General features: G+C 43.4%; 1 protein-coding gene across 1 annotated transcript in view; it reads left to right on the top strand.

The window, feature by feature from the left end:
• Positions 1 to 574: 574 nt before the first annotated feature.
• Positions 575 to 25,682, top strand: part of LOC139317710 (synaptotagmin-1-like) — a 56,713-nt gene continuing 31,605 nt past the window's right edge. The window contains exons 1-2 of the mRNA XM_070944786.1: positions 575 to 758; positions 4,853 to 5,011. Of these exons, the coding sequence (XP_070800887.1) occupies positions 575 to 758; positions 4,853 to 5,011 (343 nt within the window). The remainder of the gene's footprint in view (positions 759 to 4,852; positions 5,012 to 25,682) is intronic.

The raw sequence follows: 25,682 nt of genomic DNA, 5'->3' as shown, positions 1-25,682 counted from the left end.
GATAGGTATTCCCAGAATTGTAATTTTTCCTTTTGTCAGCAGGTGGCACTCTCCACTTAAATTTCAGTATTGCCACTAGTCAATTGTCATTTTAGTTATAAAACAATTGTAAAAGCAGAATAGGTTTTGTAAGTAAATGATTCCAGCATTTTAAAATGCCTTCCCAGTACCATGTCTTCCCAGTTTAAGAATCCAATTTTCTGTATATTTCAAAATTTATTATTTTTCTCTCTTGCGCCTTTTATTTCCGGTCTAGTATTTTCTCAGAATGCTTAAACGTCGCTTTAACACCTATCTCAGGCGTCCATATGCCAGGTAATCAAACTCAGAAACAAGGTTATTTGCTGTAGGTTTTAATGCGGCAGCAGTCCGGCATGACTGAGTTGTAACAGATACAAAGTCAGCGCTGGGAGCTATTGCCTACCAGCACTGTAAATAGCTCTGAATTAACATAGGCACCCCCATGGCCCAGCCCACCCCCATAGCCAGCATCCGGCTGTGTTCATTCCTCCTTCCGGGTCTCCTGGGCTACCCCAGTGCAGCCGCAGCTGTTAGGAACTGCAGCAGCTAGGAAATGGCGGTTCACAGTCCTCTGCCCATCAGCTGTGCCACCATCAGCGCTGGTCAGCTGATGGAAATGGGCACGCTGGCCGAAGGAGCAGGAAGCCGTCGGGAGCACCTGGGACGCCAGCTGCTGAAGCCACGCCGCTCCCGCAGCCATCATGCCGTCCCCACAGCAGTTCCCCCCATCCCCCCTGGTATGGCAAGCTGGGACTTGACAACCTAGTTCTGAGCAAATAGTTCTAAATTGTTCCTTGGGGTTAAATTTAAAGCAAAAGGAAATCCTCTACCCCACTTCCAGCACAGTTCACCTAATTCTCTGCAGCACCAGTCTTAGTTGTTCTTCGGTTGTCCCAGCTTTGTGGCAGCCATCGTTAGGCTGCCTGTTCTTCCTGCCGTGACTGAGAGGGAAAAAGAACCCCGGGTCAGACAGGAGAGCTGCAACTCTCCTCAACCTCACAGGGTGCCCCTGTTTGCTTCACCGCCCCTACAGGGCGGCTTTGGCTCCTCTCGGAGCCCACAAACAGGGAGAAGTCAGCACAGGGAATGGAGCCCAGTTTCCTGTGTCTGATATTGCTGCAACATCAACCGGAAGAGTGCCGCTGTAACTTTGAACGGTTACTAAATGAACTGTTGTAAGTCGAGGACTGCCTGTATCTAAAGTCTGTTTCAGTACTTTAAAAACCATCTAGATTTTTTTTTTTTTAATTTTACAAGAAATAAAGCAGCCAGTTTAAATATAATGCCAGGAGATATTTCAGTGTTTGGGGTTTCAAACATACCTTGGTTTACTGGACCATTGATAGGAAATCATGAGAAGAGGACTTCCTGTCTGGCTTCCGGCGCCGCCAGACGGTCCTCCGTGACCGCCGCCCCATTGCCTGTAAAGAGCCGCCTTTACACCTGAAAGGCGGCTCGAAAAACTCCATTTCCTGACGGAAATGTGAGTCTGAGCAGGCGAGGGCAGGTAGAGCCCTCTGCGAAGTCCCCAGAGGTTTTTTTTTAACTCTTGGGGACGAGCAGGTTGAGGCTCCCTATTTCCCCTTGCCGTTGCTCCGGGCATCGGGCGCACTCTGCCTTTTTGCAGAGCTAGGCGCTGGAACTGGATTAATCAACGAATCTAACAGATGGATTTATTAAAAAAGATGAGACTTGGACTTGGGACCCTAAATTGCAAGTATCCTTAATGAATTTATAAGCATTTCAGAGTGAAAGAGAAAAAAAAAAAAATTAAATGGCGACCGCTGAGGCTTGGGAAGTAGAAGAAAGCCGAAAGTGAGAGTCCTTCCATAACAGATACAAAGTAGCGGAATATATAGTGCTGGCTACAATTTAGAAGAAAATTAGTTATTTTAAGTTCCTCTCTTCTTGGAGATTTGTACTTGATCTTGTTTGGGGGGAAAAAAAAAAGTTTGCTGGTAGGATGGCGTTACTAATAAAGCCTGATAGACAAGAAGGGGGGGGTGCTCCCCCACTCACAACTGGTTGAACAAGCTCTGAGCTTACAGACTCTGCAGAATGGTTTTAATTTAAAAGAATTTATTCAGGAGGAAATGGCAAAATATCATGAGACTGTGAACCAGAAATTTGAAAAATTAAGGCAGGAAATTAAAGAAATGATACAACTAAAGTATGATAACTTGCAACAAAAGATTGTAACAGTGACTAATGGTTTTTCAGAAATTGTTATAAAGTTGGATACAAATATTAAATTGCTAGAGTCTAAAATGGAGAAAATTGATGATAAGATTTATAATTTGGACAATAAAATATTAAGAATTGAAAAGGATTTAATAAATATTCAAGACAATAGTTTAGAAGTAAAGTCTAAAGAGGAAGCTGGTCATGAGACTTATAATGCAGAAGATATAAAGCAAGGAATTGAAAGAGAAGTTGTAATGATGCAATACAGGCTGACAGAATTTGCGATCAGAATCAGAGGTTTACAGGAAAATAACAGTGATGATCTAAGAAAAACATCTGCTCAAGTTCTGGCTGGGATCTTAAAGGTTCATCCTGAGGAGGTATTCTGTAAAATTGATAAGGCCTATAGAGTAAATTCTTGGATTGCAAAGCAAAGGCAACTGCCTAGAGATGTGGTGATTTATTTTATAGATAAAGAAATAAGAAATGATATTGTGCAAAAATCCTTTAATTCTATTCTACAATTGTATGGGAGAAAAATTTGGATATATAAAGAATTGCCGCCTAAGATGTTAAGAGATAGAAAGAAATTTGGACTTTTGGTGACTGAGCTAAGAAAACAAAATATTTCATTCAGGTGGGATGTCCCAGTGGGTATAATATTGAGATATCAAGGAGTAAGATATCAGTTAAATACTGTTGAAAAAGCGGAATAATTTTACTACAAGGTCCTTAAAAAGCAAAATCAACAAGAGACAGAAACTCAAGAAAAGCAGAAGGAGATGGAAGTAATGAAGAAACAACAAGTTATAGAGGTCTCCACAGATGAGCCGCTTTTGGATTCTCTCTCAGAGGTCTCAGCTGAATTATTTAATATAAGAGAGGTGGTTCCGGATCCTAACGCAATGATTTATCAAGCCACAAACCAGCATGGAAGTCAATCAGTTGATATACAATTTACAGAACCAGAAAGATTTCAGCCACAAAAACAAAACCAACAAGATCAAGTTATAGATCAGCATGAAAATCAAACAGTCGATACACAATCTACAGAAAGGAATTTAGGATGGAGATCCAACCCACAAAAAGTTAAGAAAAGAAGAAGTAGGTCTCACAAAAAGAAAAACTTCTAAAATAAACAACAGTGTAATGCCAATTACTTATGAGAGGACTGAATATACAAAAAGATAATGGGCAAAGTATTGGTTTATTTTATCCTGAGGAGAGTGACAGATCTCTGCAGTGCTGAATTTTTTTGGGATGTGAAAAAGGCCTTAAATCGAATGGTTGGAAATATCTTGTTTGTTTTTTGGATTTCTTGATAAATACAATACGTGTATGCTGAGTTACATGGCAAGAGATCTACTGGATTGGGGCACGCAGAAGATCTGGTTGTTACCCTATTATGGTGGTTGGAATTAATAATCTGGATAAAAGACACCTCTATAGACATTATATGGAATATAAATATAAAGTCACTCGGGTGGTTGTTGTGTTTGTTTTTTTTTCTTTTTGCAATATGAAGATATTTGTTACTGATGGGGGCAGATGGTAATTGAAGATACTGAAAATACTGTTGGAATTAGGATGCGATGTTACCCTAACATGGGCGATGGAGTTTATCATCCAGTTGAAAGACATTACAGAAGATATCATATGGATTACAAGCCTAAAGTTTTTTTCTTTTAGGATTTTATTTACATAAGGGAATTTTTTTCTAGTGGAGTGGGCAGAAGAATAAAGATATTAAGAACAATCATGGTAGTTAGTTTTGTAGGAAAGTGGGTGGAGATAGGTTAGGTTATTGATTGTTTAGTTTATAAAAAAAAGGGATATTATGTTTAGATGTGAATATATGTAAAAGATTTGAGCTAAGAGACATAATGATGGGGGGGAAGGAAATGGGTAGCTGAACTGAATAAATGTTAAATTAGGATTTATTGTATAGTCTTATAGTGGAAGTATGTTCTGAAATGTTATATCGTATGGGGGGTAGTAAAAGGGTAGATCATGAGTGGAAATCGTTAAATTGGGAGATATAATATTATTATGTTAAATTAGGAGTTATTAGACAATGTTATAATAGAATGTCACTTTGAAATGTATATTATAGTATAGTATAAGGGGGATATGATAATTTTATTAGAAAGAAAGGGTCAGCATATGGAGATGGAGTAAGTGGATGGTAAAGTATGATATAATCTGTTATGAATTTGGGTTTTACTATGAAGAAGTCAAAGGGGAAGGGGAGGGGGAGGGGGGTTAGGGAGGAGGGGGGGAAAAACGGGGGAAAAATTTGTATTTGAAAAACTTTTTCAATAAAAAAAAAAAAAGGAAATCATGAGAAGAAAATAGGGAACAGAACAACCTCCAGACCTCTTAGTCATGTAAAAAGATCCTGATAAACACTACCTCTTCTTGTTCTTTGTTTCCTCCTTCTATAGAAACAGGGGGAAATTAAAAACTTCATTTCAAGGAAAAAAAGGTTATGAGGAACAGGAAGAAGATGCCATTGTAAAGACACGTCCCTCTTAAGATTGCATTATTTAATTTTAAAAGAAGAAAAAATTCAAAGATTTAGATTAAACCTGTAGCAATTGTCTAAGAGAGTACATAAATTACCTGCCTTTTCATTCTCACTTTCCAGATTCCACAATGAATGCAGCTCGGAGGTCAGCCAGGATAGATTCAGAAGTGACAGAATCCCAGATGGAGCCCTCCATCAATGCCACTGAGATGCCCACCAAAGAAAACATTTTTTCAGACATGAAAGATAAATTCATGAACAAATTGGGGAAACTGCCAAGTAGGTGGAATTAGACTGTTTCTAATCTCAGATTTCAAACTGAAGGGTGGATCCAATTGAAACTACCAAGGCTGATTTATTTGAATCAAATGACCTGGAATTCTCAATACTTTATTATACATAGCCTTATTTTTAATACTGATTATTTGTAAGGCTATCTTTTGTAATTCCACAAAAGTTATTTCCTAGGCCACAAAAGCTAAGTAAACTACAGGCTGTGCAGTTGTTGCAATACCAGGTTTTTTTTCTTCCTTTCCTTTCCTTCTTTCCTTCCTTCTTCTCTGACCATCTGAGTCAATGATTCTGGGCAGCTTCCAATTCAAACACTGCACATTTTTCATGAAGCACGGCTAGAAAATGCACAGGTTATGACCAATTAAATGTTAAAGGTCAATAAACCAAGTGGTTTGCGTGCTGTGTTCAGACCCTTATGTGATACTTCTTAAATACTCCATTTCCACTGCACATAACATATGTTTATGTTTGTTTTAATATACCCCTCTTTTCCTTATAACAAATAAGGCAGAACTTCTTTTGTCAAAAGTTCATTCTTTGTGGGAGACCAACTACTATCCATTGACCTTCAGCCAACATTTTTACATCTTTTTACCATTTAATTATAACTTGCAATGGTTCACTCCATTTCCCTGTCAAGCAGAACGACCTTGGTCTTCTATACTTCTAGCTGCAGCATATAGCTAATATTTGCTATAGATTCATTTAATTTCTCAATCAACAAGAAGATATTACTGCATAAAATGTGGGATTCCACAAATGTCCCAAAGGTGCTTTTTTCAAGAGGCAACTGGACTTTCTGGTTTTTCTTTGAAGAAATTTCGCATTTCATCCAAGAAGCTTCTTCAGCTTTGACTGGATGGTGGGGAATGGAAGGATTTACATTCCTAATGTCAACTCGCAAACCATTCCTGACCTGCTCTCGAGTTGCCATAGGCAGGGGGATGGGAAAACTGAGCCTCGCAGCTGCATCAAGGAACTTGCATTTCAGTCAAAATAAAGCACATTCCAGTGGCAACGTCAAGGTCATCTCCAGGGGGACCCACAGTGGCTGGAGGGACTTCTACAATCCGTGAAATTGCTTCGTTGGGGAAAGTGACAGATGGCACACCTTGGGGGGAGGGGGAAACAGGTTCAAGGCGTGAATTAAGTGAGGTCAGAGTTGGCTTCACTTGGATTGTGCCGACATGAAGCTCCTAATAAATAACTGGATTTCTTTTGAAGTGCTATGGACATCTTTACCAGAGCCATGGTGAATACCATCGCCGGGGGGCTAGAGGGAGAAGCAAAGGAATGGCTAGCAGCCCTCCATAAGAGGAGAGCCCCCCAGCTGCAAGACGTTGACGACTTCCTACAAGAGCTAGAAGCCAGATTTGAGGAGGTGGAGGAGGATCAGTATCCGGAGGATGAGCTTCGAAACCTAAAGCAAACAGGGTGACCCATTAAGGAACACATCCGTGAATTCAGGAGATCTGTGGGGAAGCTACCCCCTTTGCTGGAGCGGCTATTAGTTCACTTTTTCAGAACGAGCCTAGACAAGCAAATTGCCCAAGTAACTACCTATCGGGACATCCCAAACCGACTCTCTGAGTGGTTCTTTTTTTTTTTTTTAATCAAGTTTTATTGATTTTTTTTCCTCCCCCCCCCCCCATTCACCCGCATATTTTATGAACAGAGTATTGGCCATATCATATCTTATACAACTTATCATATCCAAATACATTTTACTTAGTTACAATTTCTGCCAAAATCATCTTTTTCCATGTTTTTTAATCATATCTTAATATTTCTATGTTTATTTATATGAACAACATCTTCATTCGCCCTCAAATTCTAATTTCTCTATTTTTACTCATATTTATTCTTTTTTACTTTTTAATAATTCATTCTTTATCCTAATACATTTACACATGTTCAGGGTTACCTTTCTTCCATTTCATCTTTTTTATTGTACAGCAATCTTTCTTCTCATTCTCTTCCGTCTCCCTCGTTTTATCCTTCCTACTTTCTTCTTTCCTCCTCTCCTACTCCTTCCCTACTTCCCCTTCCTTTCTCCCCCTCCTCCTCTCTTTCTCCCTATCTAAACTTCTCTCCTACTCTTATTTCCCCTCCCTCCCTCCCTCCCCTCTTCCCTTTCTTCCATTCCTCTCTCTCCTTCTCCCTTCCTTCCATCCCTCTACTCCTTCTTTCGTCTCTCTCTATTGCTGTATTCATTTTTAATTTACTATTTTCCACTATGGTGTCCAGACAAACCTGACTTTTCCTCCATTTATTAAATATATTTCTCAAAATTCCCCTCCTTTTTTAATTATTAACAATATATTTCAACTTATTCCATTTTTACCTTAAAACCTTTGCTGAGTTGGCCTTCCAATCCTTAATCTATTTTACCTTTAACAATATCTTTCTTTTATTTTACTTCTTACTTATATTTCATTTCATTCTTACTTACATCATTTACTAACATTTCAATTTTGTTCAATTTTACATTTCAATTTTTCATCTTGATTTCAATTAATTCCTTTGTTCGTCTCCATCTTTAACACACTCTTCTTTACCATCCACTATTTTTTCTCTCCAATCTATACATCTTCAAACAACAAAACATATAACCCATTCTGTCTTTCATATTACATCTACTGTTCTATTTTACATTAAACAGCATCTTTCTTCTTTTTTACTTCTTGCCCACATTTCATTTCATCCTTACTTATATCCCTTTTACAATAATCTATATTTTTCTTCTAAATTACTTTTTACATACAGTTTCTACTACTAATATCCTTCTCTTAAATCAACATACTGATATTTTAATTTCCTTTCTGCTATCCCTTTTTTAACCATTTTCTTTTAATCTCTCCACAATTCCATTTCTTGATCATTTCCACCCTTTCTCCCATTCTCTTATCTTCTTCTTTTTCTTATATCTCCCTTTCTGCCTCCTTTCTCTAATTTTTACTCTTTTAATTTTCCCTCTCAATATTTCCCCATTTTCTTGTCTTCTCTTCTTTTTTGAGAGATATTCCCCTTATCCATTTTCATACGTTCACTGTCAATCCCAGTGTAATCATCTGTATCTTTATTTTCAATCGTTTCCTTTTCAATATTGTCTTCTTGGTTCTCTTGCTTCCCATTCATATTTTCTCTTTCATTTTTTTTACATTCTAACCAGTCCTCCACTTCTTTGCTTCCCTTAAACGCTTCTCTTATCTTTTGAAACATCTTCCTTAGTTTCTCATATTCATCCTCCCAATTCTCCATGTTATCAATTTAAAGGGCAAATATTTTTAAATTCATTATTTTCGTTTACATATAATTCAAATTCAAGTCCATATAGTGTCTCTTTCTTCTTTTTTCTTTCCAAATAGTATCCAATTCAAATATAGTCTTTGTTCTTTCCACTTCTTTTGAAATCGTGCTCCAGCTGTTTAAACAAACACTCCTCCAAAATCTTCTCACGATGGTCCAAATAAACTTAGTGCGATACTTTCTTTTCACCAGTAGATGTCTCTCTCCAATTCACAAATCCCCCGACAACAAAGTATCAATTGTAAATCCACAAAAATAATTACTTCCTCTTCTCCAAATTAAGTCCTTTTGTTGTTTAAAGAATACTTCTCTATTTTCTTTTTCTTATCTTATTTTTAATTTCTTCCAAGTCCAATTTTAAATCCAAGTGGAAGGTTCCTTTAGGGTTTTAGTTTTAAAGTTCCTTTTTTCCCCCCAACTGAGTTCCAATTAGCTTCTAATTATGCGTTAGGACTTCTTTCAAGCTTTAATTTTTTTTTTCTTCTTACCTGTGAGTTGGCCAATCACTCACCCGGTAACAATACTCTGTTCAATCTCCACTCCTGCTCTTCCTCTTCTTGTTTGTGGCCGCTCCTGATTTTGACAGCTCCATGGCTGCCTTCCCTCACCGCTGGGTCGGAGACTAATGCCAGCACTTCAGGGAACTTGCTCTTTCCCTATCTGTACCAGCCTGTGCCTCCTTTCTTCACTGTCGCTACAGGACAGCTATGATCCCTAGGGATCCCCAAAATCGGCTGGGATATCGGTGTTCTCCCAGAGGTCCAGAATCCACACCGTACCGCCCGACGCTGGCCACGCCCTCTCTGAGTGGTTCTGAGTAGCCATAAAAGTTAACTGTGGGACTTCCGGCTGATGTCGCTGCAAAATCAGAAGCAGGGAACGGGTCTCCGCGTTCCCTGTGCTGAGTTCTCCCTGTTTATGGGCTCCAAGAAGAGCCAAAGCCACCTTGTAGAGGCGGCAAAGCTAAGGAGGGGCACCCTGAGAGGTCGCAGGAGAGATCGCAACTCTCCTGCTGAACCCTGGGCTTTTTTCCCTCTATGCCAAGGTGAGGAGAAGAGGCAGCCTAAAGATGGCTGCCATGAAGCTGGGACAGCTGAGAAACATCTAAGAACTGTACTGGAGCTGAGTTGGTGAACAGTGTCTGGAACTGTGTGACAAGAATCCTTTTTATTTAAAACTCAACCCCAAAAGAATATCCAGGAAAAGAGAGGCTCACTGCTATTTTTAAAAACAGCATTTTAACATTTTGAGAAGAATTTCAAAATTGAAGAAAGGCAAAAACCTTTAAAAATACAAAAAATTGGATTTTTAAATTGGACAGGCATTGTTTTGGATAGGCATTTTAAAATGCTGGAAAAACTAATACTTAAAAAACTAATATCATCTTTATATTTTGGATTGTTACCATTAAAATTGGATAAAACTGGTTAATATTGAAATATGACCTAAGAGTGCCACCTGCTGGCAAAAGGAAGGCATAACACATTCCCAAAATCTTGGAAATACTTGGCTATTATTTATTGGTTAATCTTTAGTGAGATTCACAGCCTTTGAGGCTGGTTAATAGCTCAGCAGCTCGAGTCCTAACCAAGGACCTGATCTGTCCCCGTCCCCACACACACACACACAGCCAGTCGAGGGTTAAGGAAACACTTTGGAACGCACCCAGTTCTTATCTCCGACTTGGCAGCGATAGACACACCGTCTGCCAAGGGTCTTTATTTTCACAAACAGACAGATAAGATACGAACGTTCAAGAAAGTCCAAACAGAAATAATATTCCTCCCAGCAGTTCCGGACGAGGCTTTAGTGACTGTCCAAGGTTTTGCTTTGTTCGTCACAAAAGATCCTTGACCACCACTCTCTATTATATAGTCTCTGGGGTGTGGTCTCTGGGGTGTGGTCCAGTGACTCAGTTCTAATCCCTAGCACGCCTCCCAAGCTGCTGCAAACGTTTATCACGCCTTCGGAGGCGTGCGTCCAGGAATGATGTGTCATTATCACTCTGATCCGAAGCAGCTGTTTCCTCTCCCTCGGCCGGCACTTGAAACAATGCCAGAGGGGAGGGGCCTGGAGAGGGAGGCCTGGCTGACTCCTCTTCCTCATGCTCGGAGCTTTCTTCCTCCGATGGGACAGGCTCAGAGGGCGGGGCCACAACAGGACCTAGGAACTGTTAAGGTATCGTCGGAGGATGTAAGCTGTTCCGAGTAAGGTGGTTTTTTGTAGAGTCAAAATGTTCAAGTCCGGCAAATTTAGAATTTCTAAATAGCGGGGTAGCCCTTTGGGTATTGCTCCGAGGGCTCCAATTACAATCGGGACAACACACAATTTCTTTTTCCACAGTCGCTCAACTTCAATTTGTAAGTCCCGGTACTTTGTGATTTTTTCTTGCTGCTTATCTTCAATTCGTGCATCACCAGGTATTGCAATGTCAATGAACCATACTTTTTTCTTTTCAACTATTGTTATGTCAGGTGTGTTGTGGATCAAGTGCCTGTCAGTCTGAATCCTAAAGTCCCACAAGATCTTGAGTTTCTCATTCTCTAAAACTTTCTCAACCTGATGTTCCCAGTGGTTTTTGCTGTATTCAAATCCAAACTTCTGGCACAATTTCCAGTGAATGATTTTAGCAACACGGTCATGACGTTGTAGGTAGTCAGTTTGTGAAATTTTGCTGCACCCACTGATCAGGTGGTCAACTGTCTCTTCTTTTTCATTGCAGAGGCGGCATTTGCTGTTGGTGGTAACATGTTGAATTTTTGCCTTCATACAGTTTGTGGCTAGGGCTTGTTCTTGAGCTGCCAAAATAAAGCTTTCTGTTTCTTTTTTCAGTACTCCTGATCTTAACCAGTTCCAAGTTAGTTTCTGGTCAGCTTTGCCTTCAATACTTTTCAAGTATTGGCCATGCAGAGCTTTGTGTTTCCAATTTTCAGCTCGCTGCTCAATTACTTCTTTCTTATATTCTGCTTTTGTTTTAGTTGTCTTTAAAAGGCCTCCTTTATTTACTTCCTTAATCATTGGTTCTTCACTTTTCTGGATGTAACCATTCAAGCTGCATTTTTCTTCTTCCACAGTCTGCTTTACTTGTAGGAGTCCTCGACCACCCTCTGCTCTTGGTAAATATAATCGGTCAACATCACTTTTAGGGTGCAAGGCATGATTCATTGTCATAAGCTTCCTTGTTTTTCTGTCCAAATTGTCTAACTCCATCTGGGTCCAGTCAATTATTCCTGCAGAGTATCTAATGACAGGTATAGCCCAGGTATTTATGGCTTTTATGATGTTTCCTCCACTCAATTTGGACATTAATATCTTACGAATTCGTCAAATGTACTTGGCTGAAGTTAATTCCTTGACTTTATTATGCATTAAGTCAGAGGCTTCTAAAATCCCCATTAAGTTACCATTAAAATTGGATAAAACTGGTTAATATTGAAATATGACCTAAGAGTGCCACCTGCTGGCAAAAGGAAGGCATAACACATTCCCAAAATCTTGGAAATACTTGGTTATTATTATTATTATTATTATTATTATTATTATTATTATTATTATTATTATTATTATTATTATTATTATTATTATTATTATTATTATTATTCCAGCCTGCTGGAATAGGAATGTTTTGAGGGCACGGCGGAAAGTGCGCAGATCCAGGATCCTCCATATCTCCGGGAGGAGCTCGTTCCAGACGGCAGGTGCCCCCACAGAGAAGGCTCTCCCCCTGGGGGCCACCAGTCGACACTGTTTGACCGACGGCAACCTGAGAAGCCCCTCTCTATGGGAGCGTACTGGTCGGTGAGAGGCTACTGGTGGCAGAAGGCGGTCTCGTAGATACCCCGGTCCTAAGCCATGGAGCGCTCTAAAGGTGGTAACCAAAACCTGGAAGCACACCCGGAAGACCACCGGGAGCCAGTGCAGCTCGCGCAGGAGGGGAGTCACATGGGAGTGCCACGTCGCTCCCATAACCACCCACGCGGCCGCATTCTGGACCAGCTGGACCCTCCGGGTGCTCCTCAAGGGGAGCCCCATGTAGACAGCATTACAGTAGTCCAGGCGGGAAGTGATGAGGGCATGAGTGACTGTACTTAACGAGTCCTGATCCAGAAAGGGACGCAACTGGTGGATCAGGCGGACCTGATAAAAAGTCCTCCTGGCCACAGCCGTCAAATGCTCTTCTAAAGACAGCCGTGAGTCCAGGAGGACACTCAAGTTGCGAGCCCTCTCTGTGGGGGCCAACGACTTGCCCCCAATAGTCAGAGATGGCACCAACTGACTATATCGGGATGCCGGAAACCACAGCCACTCGGTCTTGGATGGGTTGAGCCTGAGTCTGTTTCTCCCCATCCAGATCTGTACAGCCTCCAGGCACGGGACATCACTTCAAGGGCATCATTGGGGTGATCCAGTGTGGAGATGTACAGCTCAATGTCATCAGCGTACTGATGACTTCACCCCAAAACCACGGATGATCTCACCCAGCGGCTTCACATAAATGTTGAACAGAAGGGGCGAGAAGACCGACCCCTGTGTCACCCCACATACAAGGGGCCTCCAAGGTCGACCTCTGCCCCCCTGCCAACACAGACTGCAACTGGTCAGAGAGAAAGGAGGAGAACCACCGCAGCACGGTGCCCCCCACCCCTAACTCTTCCAACCGGTGCAGCATGATACCATGGTCGATGGTATCAAAAGCTGCTGAGAGGTCTAATAGGACCAGGACAGAGGAGCAACCCCTGTCCCGAGCCCTCCAGAGATCATCAACCAATGCCGTTTCTGTGCTGTACCCAGGCCTGAAGCCTGACTGGAACAGATCTAGATAAGCCGATTCATCCAGGTACTGAGGAAGCTGTCGCACTACCACACTCTCAACAACCTTTGCAACAAAGCGAAGGTTGGAGACTGGACGATAATTAGCCAACACTGCCGGGTCCAGGGAAGGCTTCTTGAGGAGAGGCCTCACCACCGCCTCTTTCAAGTCGGCAGGGAAGACACCCTCACTCAAGGAAGCATTTATAATCCCCTCGTGTAACCTCCCGAGAGGCCAGCACCAACCAGGAGGGACACGGGTCCAATAAACATGTGGCCGTGCTCAGTCTGCCCAGTATCCTGTCCACGTCTTCGGGAGTCACAGGATCAAACTCTTCCCAGATAATATTCTCAAGACCTGCCTCCATCATCCCCCCTGAATCTACCCAGTCAGAGTCCAGGTGTTCCCGAATCTGAGCAATTTTGTCATACAGATACTGTGCAAAATCCTCGGCCCTACCCTCCAAGGGGTCCTCCCGCGCTCCCTGGTGGAGCAGGGAGCGGGTCACCCTAAACAGGGCAGCCGGGCAATTATCTGATGATGCAATAAGAGCGGAAAAATAATTACATTTTGCCATTTTTATCGCCACCAGGTAGGTCTTAATATGAGACCTTACCAGTGTTCGGTCGGATTCAGAACGGCTAGCCCTCCAACTGCTCTCCAGGCGTCTTTTCTGGCACTTCATCTCCCTCAGCTCCTCGGTAAACCAAGGAGCCAGGCGAGACCGGCGCCAGGTCAGAGGCCATAAAGGCACGACCCGGTCCAAAGCTCCAGCGGCCGCCCTATCCCAGGCGGCCACTAGGTCTTCAGTTGACCCATGAGCCAGAGCATCAGGGAATGGCCCAAGCTCCATCTGGAACCTATCCGGATCCATCAGGCGCCTGGGGCGGAACCACCTCATCGGTTCCGCCTCCCTGCGGCGGGGTGCGGTGGTTCGAAGGTCAAGGCGAAGGAGGGAGTGATCCGACCATGACAAGGGCTTGATCGCTATATCCCCTATCTCAAGATCACTCAACCACTGACCAGAGACAAAAACCAAGTCCAGCGTGTTTCCCCCCGTGTGAGTAGGGCCATGAACTAACTGGGTCAGGTCCATGGCCGTCATGGAAGCCATGAACTCCCGGGCCACCTCAGATGCCTCACCGATGGATGGCAGGTTAAAATCCCCATGACCATAAGCGTGGGGGTATCAACCGCCAGCGCGGCTATAACGTTGAGCAGCTCGGGCAGGGCCGCTGACACGTGGCAGGGAGCCAGGTACGTAACCAGCAAGCCCATCTGCACCCCATGACCCCACTTCACAAGGAGGGACTCACATCCAGCCGTCTGAGGAACAGTGGCCTCCCTCGGGCCAAGACCTTCTTTAATGACAACCGCCACCCCCCGCCCCTCCCCTGTGACCTCGGCTGATGAAATGCGCGAAAACTGGGTGGGCACATTTCAACGAGGGGGACCCCCCTCCTGGCCCAACCAGGTCTCTGTAATATCCACCAGGTCCGCTCCCCCCTCCTGAACAAGATCGCAAATGAGGGGGGCTTTATTTACCACGGACCTGGCGTTGCATAGCATCAGCCGAAGGCCCAGGGCCTGAGGGTCTGTGCAACCTGGGGAATGAGAGGAGCATTGGAGGCCGGAGCGCGCCACCACTTGGAGACAGCGAGCGCACACTCCCACAACATGATATGGCCCCCTGCTCCGGCCATATCTGCCCCTCCCACCCACAGTACTGATATAATGTCCATCAACAACACAAGCTCTAACCCCCTCCTTGACCCCGAGTCCCACACCTCCCGTGCTGCGCTCCTCAGCCGGACCAGGCCCCCTCCCCCGCGGGTTCTCCCCCAAACCCACACAACCCACCCCCCTCCCAGAACCCTTGGCAATTTAAATGTGAGAATAAGAAAGACACTATTATTAAAGTGGACCCCTGAAGGCTACAACACAAGACTGAATTTATAGAAGGACTTATGAAGGTTCTGGAAAACGTCTTGGGACTATCCAGAGGAACAGGTCAATCAGCTTTGGGATATAAAGATTCATGAATATTAAACTTTTTGAGAAGTGACTTTAGGTTTGAATATATGGTTTTTGGACTATTGGTCAAAAGAGGGACAAAATAAAACTAAACAAGATGCTCCACCAGCAAGAAAGGAGTGGAATTTGGGGAGAAACGGCATCGTTAATTCAAAGTATTAAGGATACTTTGACAAGAAGCTACAAGGAGATTATGAATAAAATGCAGAGTATAGATTGAGAGCTGGAAAACATGATACAAAGGACAAGGAGTGACCATGACGCCCAGGAAGAGGAGGAGCCAATTGAAAGAGTAGATGAAAAAACAGAACAGATAAACCAACAAATAAAATGACATGACAAGAAGGAGATAACTACAAAAACAATAATGACTGATGAAATAAGATGAGGGGAGAGTATTTTAAGGGAATTAAAAAAAGAACTGGAGTTGCAGGAATATTTTTTTTGGAAGAGACATAGGGGCAAGAGTAGATATTTTGAAAATTAGAGAATGGAATAGGGCAGAGAAGGGAGAAATGTTTAAAATGATTGGTCAAGATAGAGACAAAGATTCAAGAGAGGAAAATGGGAGGCAAGCTAAGAAAAAAACAATTAAAGCTTTAAAGCGGGCAAGAGACAATGGATAGAAAGGGAAAATTTTTAAATATAATAGTGGCATAATTAAAAGTTAGAATAGGGATGCAAACTAGAGACAGGGGGATTAATGGAATAGACCCGTGATGGCAAACCTATGGCACGCGTGCCACAGGTGGCACGCGGAGCCACATTAGTGGGCAAGCCAGCTCAGTTCTGGGGCGCATGCGCACGCCGGCCAGCTGATTTTCGGGCGTTCTGGGCCCACCAGAAGTAGGGAAACAGTCTGTTTCCTGCCTCTGGAGGGCCTGGGGGGGGTGGAGAAGGCCCGTTTTTCTTTCTTACCTGGCTCCAGATCCTCTCTATGCATCTGGGAAGGGCGAAAACAGCCTTTCCCACTCCCTTGGAGGCCATACGGAGGCTGAAAGGGCCCATTTCCCGACTCCTGGTGGGACAGGAAGTGATGTTTTTTCCTGTCCCCAGCCTCCAGAGACTCCTAGAGAGGCTCCTAGAGACTCCTAGAGAGGTTCTGGAGGCTGGGGACAGCAAAAAAGTCGCTTCCTGTCCCACCGAGAGTTGGGAAATGGGCCCTTTCAGCCTCCATAGGGCCTCCAAGGGAGTGGGAAAGGCTGTTTTCGCCCTTCCCAGATGCATAGAGAGGATCTGGAGCCAGGTAAGAAAGAAAAACGGGCCTACCAGGCCATCATGTGCCAGGAGCAGGGGTGGGTGGGGTTGCGTATGCATGCGCGTGGGCACATGCGCGCGTGACCCTCCCCTGCCCCCCCCTCCTAGGACGCGATGGCAAAAAGGTTAGCCATCACTGGAATAGACATTTTGTCACGAGTGTTTCCAGGATTGCTGTGGCTATCTGCCTACTCACAAACAGTATGGTTTTAATCAAGCCATCTGCTGTTGGCAATTACCTGCAAGCCTTCCCCGCCCTAGTTAATTGCAGGTTAACTCCCTATATAAGCAAGGACCTTTTGCTTGCTACTCGGGCCTAGTCTTCTAGGCCTAAAAGCACAGCTCCTGCAGGAAGCTTGGTGCCATGCCGCAGATGGGAGAAGAATGCAGATAAGGACTCCAGATGTTACAGAGAGACTCCCACAGATGCTTGCCTTTTGCTGTTTTATAGCACGCAAGCTATCATCGGGACTGCTGTTGCTGGATCTTCTTCCTCCCACAAGCTTCAAGCAATGTTTGCTGTTTTGAACTGATTTTATTTCAGGTGACTTTCAGCTGTGAAGCTCGTGCTGCTCCCACCATGATGGCCTTGATGATGTATCGACGCTGAAGCTGCTTACCTTCATGCTAGCTTTATTCTTTTGTGAACTGTTTCGGTATTGTGGAGAGGGATCTAGGGAGATAGCCTTGCTTCACATACCCAGATAAGACTTTGTTTTTAATGTGTTTTCTTAAAGACATAGTGCTTTTTAAATGTTTTAAAGTAAATTATATTTTTTACACAAGACGCCTCTGTTAGAATCATTTCAGTCTCAGTGTGTTTACTCATGAGCTGGTTCACGGTCCGGGGTACCCCTCAACCCCATTTCGTCACAGTTGGTAGCAGAGGATGGTTTAACGAACTTACGCTCATGTGGTAACACGCTAGACTGGAATGTCTGCAGTTGAATAGATGTTGACTAGGGCAGCAGCAGCAGCAAAAAGTATGAAGTCACAAACTGGACTGTCTGGGGCTCAGGCCAAAAATGTTTTGGCTGAAAAACCCCAAACTCTAATTGACTTAGAGAATAGTGGAGCTATAAGTTTTGGAGCAGAGGCCTCAAATTCTGAAGGGCCTAAGATAGTGAATGAACCATCATCACCTAAAGAAGTAGAGACTGGAAGAACGCCACTTCAGGTCTTGAAAACAAATACAGAGGTGGATGATGAGTTTAGGAAGGCAATCCTTCAGTTTTTAGGTTTGCCCACAGTAAGTCAAAACCCGACTACTGATTCTAGCGGATTATTAAAGAATCCAGCCGTGAAAGAAAAGAAGATCGAAGTCCTAGAAAACACCAGATTGGTAAGAGACTTTCAATCTTTTCCTAAAACCCCCACCTCAGACCATAAGTGGAGAATGGGGGATAACAGACTGCCTGATTCAAATGTTCCTGCTTCTTTGTTAAACCAGCATGGCCAAGTTGATATTGCGCCACCTGCTGTTGAAGCCATCATAGATCAGGCTATAAAGACTTTAGCTCCCTTGATGACATCAGTGACTTCTGCTAAAAATTTAACAGACTCTCATGTTGAGCGTAAGGTTGCAAGTGTGATAGAAACTTTGGCAACCATTTTAGGCGATGGTTTGCAGGCACCATTGGCTCAGCAAACAGTAGCTGCACATACCAAAGTACCCCTGATGTCTGCGACTAATTCAGAGCACGCCATGAGTGGGATATATCCATCCGTGACGACATCGACATCCAGGATGGTTCCGGAGGCTACCTCAACAGAAGATAGGAATTTGGGAGCGCGTCCAAAAATTCCCAGAGATGTGCACCAGAGAGGACCCTCGAGTTTTTGTGATCAAGCCAGGATGAGTTTTGCATCCGCACAACCTGAAGTTTTAATCCCTCCCATTGGGGAGGAACGATCGTCAGAATGCCTGATGGAAGACACTGTGCTGTGTGCTTCCATTCCAATGCCTTATTGCCCATTCCAGGACGGACCACATTTTGAACATCAATTAATGTCTATTTCCATGTTTAATAATGTACAGGTCCTTCCTCCTAATTTTAAAAGTTTAAGTGTGGGTGGAGGAAATTTTAAGGAATGGGTTAAAAGTATTCAAGTAATTTTAATGAAAGAAAATGTTTTATCATTGCTGTTAAAACCCCCACCTAGACCATGGTCCTTAGAGGTTGATATTTTACACCATAAGGCCTTTTGTATTTTATTGATGTCCATTGACCCTGCACTATATCCCAGTTTACCTAGTAACCTGACTGTAACAGAAGTTTGGGTGAAACTCCATAAGCTATTTTGTTCAAAAAGCTCCCATGTTACAAACAGAGTTTATAGGGAGTTCTATTCCGCAAGGTTGAAGGCGGGAGTAGATATTAATGAACACTTATGTGAGTTAAACAGGTTAAGGCAGGAATTGATGTTGAGGGGGGAAACAGTGTCTGAACAAACCCTCATTACTGTTATACTCAATTCCCTTGATCCTAGCTGGGATAATTTTATATCGCAATTGGATAATGTTAGCTGTAATAACTTATCCTTAGAAGTGTTATCTGGCAGATTGATTGCAGAAGATAACTTGCGAAAATGCAGGGCGGCTTTTCATAAAAAGGAAAAACCTTTAAGAAGGCCCGATAGTTCAGATAGAGCATATACTATCGGAGAATGCTTCAATTGTGGTTCAAGAGAACATTATAGAAGGGATTGCCCACAAAATGTGAATGCTAGGGCATGTTCAAAGGCACCTTCTGATAATAAATGTAAAAGGAGGCCATTGCCTCCTGGTAGAAAGCCAAGTATAGATGTTCCTAACCACAGAAGGGGTAAAAAGCCAAATAGAGGCAACAAAGGGAACAATCCCAGGTTTAATGATAGCTCTGTAGGTATAGTGGAAACTACTGAGTCAGAGCTTACAAGGGAACAGCGAGAGCAACTATGGTTAATGGACAGTGGAGCCAGCAACCATGTTGTCAGTGACCGAAGGTTGTTTGTTAATATGAGAAGGCATCAATCCATGGTCAAAGTTGCAAACGGTAAAAAGGTGAATGTTGTTGGCATTGGAGATGTTTATATTCCTGGAATAGGAGAGATTCATGGAGCATTGTATGTACCAGAGATAGATCATAATTTGCTAAGCCTAATGAGGATATGTGAGAACCCTAGAATGGAGATTCTGTTCTCAGGAGGAACAGCTGTGATCAAAAACAACAAATGTGTGATTGGGGAGGTTTTGAAGATAGGTGGCTTGCCTTATTATTCCCCCAATACGAATGCTGAGTCCTGCAGTGATAGCAATTATGCTATCTCATTTGGTAGTAACAATGAATCACAGTTAGAACTAGGTGATGAGGATCAAGACTTTCACCAGAGGAAGCCTTGTAAAGACAAATGTAAAGTTAATAAAAAGTTTTTAAATTTTAACTTAGAGTTAGATAGTAGGAAACCTGAAAATGCTAATGCAATTGCTACAGGTGAGCCGTTGCACAATGAATGTGCTCACTTGATGCATCGTAGATTAGGTCATGTGAGTTTTCCTATAGTGAAGAAGGTAACCGAACACTCAAGGGGAACCAAGATCAATGACTGTAACACATTCCTAGACTGTTCAATTTGTAGGAGTGCAAAGTTGAAGGTGAAATCTGCGCCCAAGAAGTCTCAGAGGTACTCTGAACACCCATTTCAGCTCGTCCACATGGATTTGGTGGGTCCATTCGCACCTTCCGTGGGTAAGAGACGGTACTTTCTTACCATAGTAGACGACCATAGCAGATTTGGATTCGTTTTTCCCCTAATGTCCAAGAGTGAAACGTTGACTAAGTTTAAGGAATTTTGTAACTTAGTCCAGAACCAGCACAAGATCAGAGTTAAGAAGATCTTGACTGACAGAGGAACTGAATTTAATTTGAATCAGTTCTCCAGCTGGTTAAGGAGTAAGGGTATAGTCCACTTACGCACCGCGCCTTACTCTGCGTTTCAAAATGGCATCGCAGAACGACGCAATGGCGTGTTACAAACTATGATGCGGTGCGCCCTAGAAGATTCCGGATTAAACTTCGTGTATTGGGTATAAGCAGTTAGATACGCGAATTACACCCTGAACCGTGTGTGGTCTAGTGTGGTGCAGAAGACCCCATACGAGGTGCTATACGGCCATAAGCCTAGCTTGGCACACCTCCACGTTTTTGGAGCAATGGCCGATGTTCATGTCCCGAAGGAGCTCAGGAGAAAGGGAGACCCAATCTCTGTTAAACTGAGATTTGTTGGTTATGAGCAGGGCTCCAAGGCATTTAGGTTTGCCTACCCTAACGGGAAACTAATGATATCAAGGTCTGCCACCTTTCACGAAGGGGCCAATTGGAGTAAGATCCATGCCAATGAGATTCTTACTCAGAACCCTTCCCGTAGTTGTCATAGGCGAGCGGAGGATGTATCGGAAAACCTATCTGAGGATAGGGATACATCTGGTTCTGGGAAGCGTGCATCCCAGGCACCCTTGAAAGGGGTGTTGAAGCGTAAGATGGGGGTAGCCAGGAAGGATAGGCACCCAGCTTCTGAGACGCATAGTGATAGTCACGAGGTAGATGACTCATCGGACGACTCTGATGTGAGTGACTCTCCTAAAGGCAGACCAGTTAGGGTTACTAGGGGCAATAAGCCTAAGAGGTACAACGACTTTGTTACCTCAGTCGACCAGGTTTTGGCCACCCCTCAGAGATATGACGATGTGTTGGCCTTACCTGACCATGAACGGCAGAAGTGGCTGGCCGCTATGGATACAGAATTAGATAGCCTGAGAAGGCTCGATGTATTCATGCCAACAAGATTGCCCAAGGACAAGAGGGTGATCGGCACCAGGTGGCTTTTCAAGCAAAAGCCCATTGAAGGTGGGGGCTTTATCTATAAGGCGAGACTAGTGGCGCAGGGATTTTCGCAGAGATTCCCTGACGATTATGAGGACACCTTCTCGCCCACGGTGCGCCCTGAGAGCGTGAGAACAGCTCTCTCTATCGCTACCATGCGAGGCGAACATGTATATCAGTTCGATATTCAGACCGCGTACCTGCACGCCCAGTTAGACAAAGAGCTGTACGTGGGGATTCCTCAGGGAGTAAGCCATCGGGAAGACGATGTGTGGTTGTTGAACAAGAGCCTATATGGCTTAAAACCATCTGGTAAGCGATGGTACGAGTGTCTCACTAAAAGCCTGAGAGAGATGGGCTTTTTACCATCATCGGCTGACGAGTGTGTTTTTGTCAAGGAAGATCAGGGCATTAGGGAAACAGTACTGTTGTACGTCGATGACATACTATATATTTGCAGATCAGAGAACAGGCATAAGAAGTTCTCTGAGGACCTAAGTAAGAGTTTCGCCTTAAAACCATTAGGTCACATTAGCAAATTTTTAGGGGTGCAATTCGTAAAAACCGAGAAGGGGTTTCGGCTCTCTCAGGAAGATAAGATTCAGGAATTGCTTAAAAAGTGTAGCATGGTAGAGGCGAAGCCATGCGATACCCCTATGGCAACAGACTTCCTTAAGAATATGTACACTGAGAGCACGGAGTTTGAGGATAAGACCCTTTACAAGTCCGTGATTGGGTCGTTGTTGTACATTGCAAATTGGACTAGACCGGACATCAGTCTAAGTGTAAATGTGTTATCTAGACATTCTGAACATCCCACACAGTACCATTGGAGCGGAATTAAACGACTCCTGAGATACTTAAAGGGTACTGTGAACTATTCATTGTTATTGGAACCAGAAGCAACTAGAGAATTAAGATTGAGTTGTTTTTCGGATGCCGATTGGGCAGGGGATGTTAGATCTAGAAAAAGTACCTCGGGGTACATTGTATACCTAAATAATAGCCCCGTGTATTGGTACTCTGGGAAGCAGAAGTTAATTGCAACTTCCACAGCGGAAGCTGAGTATGTCAGTTTGTCCAAAGCTTCCAATAACCTAGTTTGGTTTGACGATCTTCTGGTAAGCTTATGGAGGCAGCCCATGCAACCTATAAAAGTTTATGAGGATAACATGGCTGCCATTAACATATCGGAAGCCGATGCTGTAGGCCAGAGATCGCGCCATATTGATATTAAAATCAAACATGTGAGGCAATTGGTGAAAACAGGTTTCATTAAGACTGTGTATTGTGAAACCAAGGAACAGGTAGCGGACGTGTTTACCAAACCGCTGCCCCGTGACCAACACCTCTATCTTCTGGGTAAAATGTCTATGGCTATGTGAACGTACTTACCATTGATGTATATATGTACCCAATGTAGAATGTATGTTTGTTAACCAGTCAAATAGCCGCAGAGAAGGGGATTGTCACGAGTGTTTCCAGGATTGCTGTGGCTATCTGCCTACTCACAAACAGTATGGTTTTAATCAAGCCATCTGCTGTTGGCAATTACCTGCAAGCCTTCCCCGCCCTAGTTAATTGCAGGTTAACTCCCTATATAAGCAAGGACCTTTTGCTTGCTACTCGGGCCTAGTCTTCTAGGCCTAAAAGCACAGCTCCTGCAGGAAGCTTGGTGCCATGCCGCAGATGGGAGAAGAATGCAGATAAGGACTCCAGATGTTACAGAGAGACTCCCACGGATGCTTGCCTTTTGCTGTTTTATAGCACGCAAGCTATCATCGGGACTGCTGTTGCTGGATCTTCTTCCTCCCACAAGCTTCAAGCAATGTTTGCTGTTTTGAACTGATTTTATTTCAGGTGACTTTCAGCTGTGAAGCTCGTGCTGCTCCCACCATGATGGCCTTGATGATGTATCGACGCCGAAGCTGCTTACCTTCATGCTAGCTTTATTCTTTTGTGAACTGTTTCGGTATTGTGGAGAGGGATCTAGGGAGATAGCCTTGCTTCACATACCCAGATAAGACTTTGTTTTTAATGTGTTTTCTTAAAGACATAGTGCTTTTTAAATGTTTTAAAGTAAATTATATTTTTTACACAAGACGCCTCTGTTAGAATCATTTCAGTCTCAGTGTGTTTACTCATGAGCTGGTTCACGGTCCGGGGTACCCCTCAACCCCATTTTGTCACACATTTTTATATAATAAGGTGAAGTAATAACAAGAGGGGAAATCAGAATTTGAATGGTGGTATTATCAAGTATGCTTGAATAATATGGTGATTGGCATAAAAATAACATATTGAAATAGAATAGAATTCTTTATTGGCCAAGTGTGATTGGACACACAAGGAATTTGTCCTGGTGCATACGCTCTCGGTGTACATAAAAGAAAAGATACATTCATCAAGAATCATAAGGTACAACACTTAATGATAGTCATAGGGAAACAGTCAATATAAATCTTAAGGATACCAGCAACAAGGTTACAGTCATACAGTCATAAGTGGGAGGAGATGGGTGATAGGAACGATGAGAAGATTAATAGTAATGCAGACTTAGTAACTAGTTTGACAGTGTTGAGGGAATTATTTGTTTAGCAGAGTGATGGCGTTCAGGGAAAAACTGTTCTTTTGTCTAGTTGTTCTGGTGTGCAGTGCTCTATAGCATCGTTTTGAGGGTAGGAGTTGAAACAATTTATGTCCAGGATGCGAGGGGTCTGTAAATATTTTCACAGCCCTCTTTTTGACTCGTGCAGTATACAGGTCATCAATGGAAGGCAGGTTGGTAGTAATTGTTTTTTCTGCAGTTCTAATTATCCTCGGAAGTCTGTGTCTGTCTTGTTGGGTTGCAGAACCAAACCAGACAGTTATAGAGGCGCAGATGACAGACTCAGTAATTCCTCTGTAGAACTGTATCAGCAGCTCCTTGGGCAGTTTGAGCTTTCTGAGTTGGCGCAGAAAGAACATTCTTTGTTGTGCTTTTTTGATGACGTTTTTGATGTTGGGTGTCCATTTTAGGTTGTGAGATGGTAGAACCTAGAAATTTGAAGGTCTCTACTGTTGATACTGTGTTGTCTAGTATTTTAAGAGGTGGTAGTATGGGAGGGTTTCTCCTAAAGTCCACCACCATTTCTACAGTTTTGAGTGTGTTCAGTTCCAGATTGTTCTGGTCGCACCACGAGGCTAGTTGTTCAACCTCCCGTCTGTATACAGATTCATCATTGTCTCGAATTAGACCAATCACTGTTGTGTCATCTGCGAACTTCAGTAGTTTAACAGATGGATCGTTTGAGATGCAGTCATCGGTATATAGAGAGAAGTGGAGAGAGCACACAGCCTTGTGGGGCCCCTGTGCTAATTGTACAGGTATCAGATGTGATTCTGCTTAGCTTCACCTGCTGCTTCCTGTCTGTTAGGAAGCCTATGATCCATTTACAAGTGTGTTCAGGTACCGCTAGCTGGTTTAGCTTAGTTAGAAGAATGTCTGGAATGATGGTGTTGAATGCTGAACTAAAGTCTACAAACAGGACCCTTGTGTAGGTCTTTGGAGATTCAAGATGTTGTAGGATGTAGTGCAGAGCCATATTAACAGCATCATCTGTTGATCTATTTGCCTGGTATGCAAATTGCAGGGGGTCTAACAGCGGATCTGTGATGGTTTTCAAGTGACACAGCACTAGCCTTTCAAAGGTTTTCATAACTACAGATGTTAGAGCAACTGGTCTGTAGTTGTTCATGTCCTTGATGGTGGGCTTCTTCGGCACTGGGATGATAGTAGAGCGTTTGATTTATTGAAGATATGGGTGAAGATGGGGGCCAATTGGTCAGCACAGACTTTTAAGCAAAAAGGAGTTATCTTGTCTGGGCCTGGAGCTTTTCCTGGCTTTTGTCTGTGAAATAGGTCTTGCACTTCCTTTTCTGTGATCACTAGGGGTTGTGAAGCCAATGGGATGGGGTCAGTTGTAGGATGTTTGGCTGTTGTTGGTGTGTCTGAGATGGGGTCAGTTGTAGGAGGCTTGGGTGTTGTTAGTGTGCCTGAGATGGGGGTTGTGGAGGTAGGTGGCTGTAGTTTCCTTTCTGTTATGTCCTTATAAGGACATCCGCCCGGATTGGCTGCCAGCCATCGGGCGGGAAAGTTTGAATCACTGTCAGGGGCGGTGCGACTGCCGGAGCGAATATAAGGAGAGCTCCGGCAGCGCCCGGCCAGTCTTGCTACTGTTTCTTGTTCTAAATAAAGCTACAAATGTAACGAGCTGGTCGCGTCTTCCATTCCTGCGCCGATCTAACACTGGCAACGAAGGACTAGAGAAAGAGACGAACCTCGTGGCGCCAAGCCAACAAGACCAAGACTCTGGCACCTGGAACCACAGTAGGCATTTCCGAA

Source organism: Pituophis catenifer, unplaced genomic scaffold, assembly GCF_029215685.1.
Source record: "Pituophis catenifer annectens isolate HBS135680 unplaced genomic scaffold, rPitCat1.0.hap2 SCAF_5, whole genome shotgun sequence".
Lineage (NCBI taxonomy): Eukaryota > Metazoa > Chordata > Lepidosauria > Squamata > Colubridae > Pituophis > Pituophis catenifer.
The sequence above is the reverse complement of the archived record's forward strand: the minus strand, read 5'-3'. Positions and strand labels throughout refer to the sequence as shown.